Below are 3,396 nucleotides of genomic sequence, written 5' to 3' on the forward strand. Positions count from 1 at the left end.
TCGATTAATCATAATACAATTACTGAATTTTTTTTTATAATATATATAATAGACCATATTTCTACATATTATAAATTTATTTCAGCAAAGAGGACTTTCATATTCATACAAAATTCTAAAACAATATCCACTATTTAGAATACCAATCAACCATCTCTAGGGGTGCAACCGAGTCAAGCCGGCTCGCGAGCCGGATCGGACTCGACTCGATAACATGCTCGACGAGTCGAGCTTATCGAGCTCGCGAGTCGAGCTCGAACACTACTTCGAGCTCGATGGCTTATCGAGCTCGAGCTCGAACAGAGCACTACTCGGCTCGTAGGCTCGCCGAGTAGCTCGATGGAGGAGGCTCGGAGACGAGTTTGCTCGACGGCGGGAAATGCAAAATGACAGATGACGGAGCCTCCGAGCTTGCTTGCTTCATCGGGGCACGGCAGAGGCCGGAGGCTCGGAGCTCGCGTGCAGCGTGCTTCATCGGAGCTTTGCAGGACGACAAAACTAACGGAGCTCGATTGTCGCACCTCGGGACGACAGAGGTCGGAGGCTCATAGCTCGTGTGCTTCGTCGGAGCTTAGCTAGATGACGGAACTCACGGCTTGGGACGACGAACTCGTGGTTTTGAGCCTTCGACGGAGTTTGCGGGACAACGAAGGTCGGAGCTCGAGTCATCGACGATCGACATAGCTCGGGAACGGCGTGGTAGCTCGGAATGATGTAGCTCGACGAGCTGCTTGACTCGACTCGTTTCCTGAGACGAGTCGAGCTCGAGCTCATTTTTCGAGCTCGAGCTCGGTATTTGGCAATCGAGCTCGACTCGAACACCCCCTGGCTCGAGCTCGACTTGACTCGTTTGCACCCCTAACCATCTCTAATTTCTGGCCTATTTGAATATCTGATATAGCTTCCTAGTCCCTTATTCTTCCTTCCTATCGAGGTTCTTATATGAATCAAATATATTAGTCATTCACAGTGTTAAATTGCCAAAAATAAAAATATTTTGATATTAAGATCACTTCTTACATTTATATTTTTAAAATGTATTAAATATGATTCATTTGTTATGCACATTTATTTTAATGAAGCAACCTAATTAATTAATTTTAACATTTTTTTGAGACATTTAAGTCAAATAAGACAAATTCACGCACAAATCACATACACAAGCTTCGAACTTAAGATGTTGATAGCCAAATCTCCTAACGAGCAAATCAAGATGAGCTGCGTATTTTGATAGATTTTTGACAATGAGAACTTTAATATTAGGAAAGATCTAGTGCCAAGATGTTGCTTATTTAATGATCTAGGTTATTTTACCAAATAATACATGCCAATCATCAATGGATATCATCTATTAACCATAATCAACTGTCCCTCATTGCCATCCTATATCATTCAGCTTTCACCATTAATCACAATTCTTAGATTTCCCCTACCTTCGTCATAATTCAAAATTTTAAAATTCCTATCTTCTCGGACAGTGAAAAAGGGTATGTGACATTCGCAATTCAAATATGACGGACAAAGAGAGCGTGGAATGGCTAAGGTTGGAAAATGAATTATTCATAACAATTTTATATACTCATATGATCTAAGAGAAAAAAGATATATAAATAGATCAAAACTCATATATATAATTTTGTCATATCTTTCTTTACAAACTTTAATATTAAACATATTTGTAATGAAACATTTTTTAAATCAGTGAACTTATGAAAAGGTATACAAAGAAGGAAAAAAAATATATACATTTCAACTTAATATGATATGGATTGGCATAAAACTGAATTTCTTTCTTTCTTTCTTTTTCTTTTTTGCATAATATGAGTTTGGTTATTATAACTATATAAGAGCCTTATATCTTGTAGCGCAGTATGTGATTTGAGGTCAAGCAAAAGTAGGTGGACCTATAAAATCCTAAATCTAAAGAAGGTGAGGAGTAATAGCTAAGGATAAGGTTTGAAGAAGAAGAGACTCTTAATCAAAAGATAGTTCACTTTAAGGAAAAAATAAGGCATAAAATGAATCAAATTTCACATGATTAATAGGAAATAATACTAGTTTATACAAAAAATAAAAGAAGTTTGGGCTAATTTTTAAAAGAACTTTTTGATTAGGTACAAAATAAACAGGAGAAAATGTATGAAATCTATAAATGATATATATGTCATGCATATGATCATAGTTCATTTGTCATAGCATGAATTTTGAATAGATCTATATGTTATGAATGTTGTATATGATGTGTATAAGATGTCAATTATTATGATATATATGATATGAGATGAAAGTAAGAACAGGAAAATTGAATGAATTAATATATTGAATAAGTAGATGAGATTGATACTGATATGATTGATAAGGTAGATGATCGATAAATTATAAGATTAGATTGATGATTGATAAAATGACTAATAAGTAGAGATATATGTGTTAGCATATGTGTACAGGTGGCATTAGGTCCCAATAGTTGGTTTACATTTATGTCATTTCCAATTCTTGATGTACGGTTCCATTTCAAGCTTATATGCCTATATAACAAGGCTCAACCCTGTATTATACATTCTGATATAATTCCAGATATCTTTCCCTTTCATTTTACTCAATTTCCTTTTCAAGCTTTCGCTTACATGGTATCAGACGTTACAGCCTAGCGGCTTCTTGTTCTTTTTCCTTCTTCGTCTCCCGTCCATAGCAGATCAAGGCTCATCGGCCTCCGCGCAAGAAGACTCAAAAATCTCAACCATGCTTTGAAGATTTCGTGGTTCCAGCGCCATTGAAATTCCTCATCTCAAATCTGAAAAATCTTGTTCCTACTCTTCTCACCACCGAAAATTATTCCATATGGAAATTTCAAATTCACCAACACTTTGCCGCCAATGGTTTCAGCGGGCGTGTGATGCCCCAAGATCTAACTTGGAAAGAATGTCAATCTATTTCTCAAATAATTTACCAGAGTTATCTAAAACCTTCAATTAAGCAGTCTATCAAACATCTATGAAATTTAAAACATCAATATACAAGTCGATTCATATCTCAAAAAGTCATGTACAAAACTCAGGAACTACACTACAATCATCAGTTCTGAAATCTATCCTGAGCACAAAAGAATCACTATCAATCAAAAGACAAAAACTTGAAGATCTGGATCAATTCCTATCTTCTGCTCCCTTGCCCTGACCTGAAAATATCAACCACATATAATGAGCTTTACAAAGCCCAGCAGGTCACCTAATACCTATAATTGAAATCAAAGCACGGCGATGCTATCAATATGCATGTCAGTCAATCAAATCAATATCAGTCAATGGTCAATGAATCTATGCAACGTGGAAATCCATAGTCAATGAAACCAGTTAATGCAGCAGCAGGAAAATCGATAAATCAAGCTCAATCAAT

The 3,396-nt window shown here is 36.3% G+C and overlaps 1 protein-coding gene across 1 annotated transcript in view; it reads left to right on the forward strand.

Annotated features, from left to right (window-relative positions):
* The first annotated feature begins 579 nt into the window (after positions 1 to 579).
* Positions 580 to 3,396, forward strand: part of LOC110106055 — a 4,471-nt gene continuing 1,654 nt past the window's right edge. Inside the window, exon 1 of the mRNA XM_020835784.1 lies at positions 580 to 652. Within this exon, the coding sequence (XP_020691443.1) occupies positions 580 to 652 (73 nt within the window). The remainder of the gene's footprint in view (positions 653 to 3,396) is intronic.

This window comes from Dendrobium catenatum, unplaced genomic scaffold (genome assembly GCF_001605985.2).
Source record: "Dendrobium catenatum unplaced genomic scaffold, ASM160598v2 fragScaff_scaffold_1497, whole genome shotgun sequence".
Lineage (NCBI taxonomy): Eukaryota > Viridiplantae > Streptophyta > Magnoliopsida > Asparagales > Orchidaceae > Dendrobium > Dendrobium catenatum.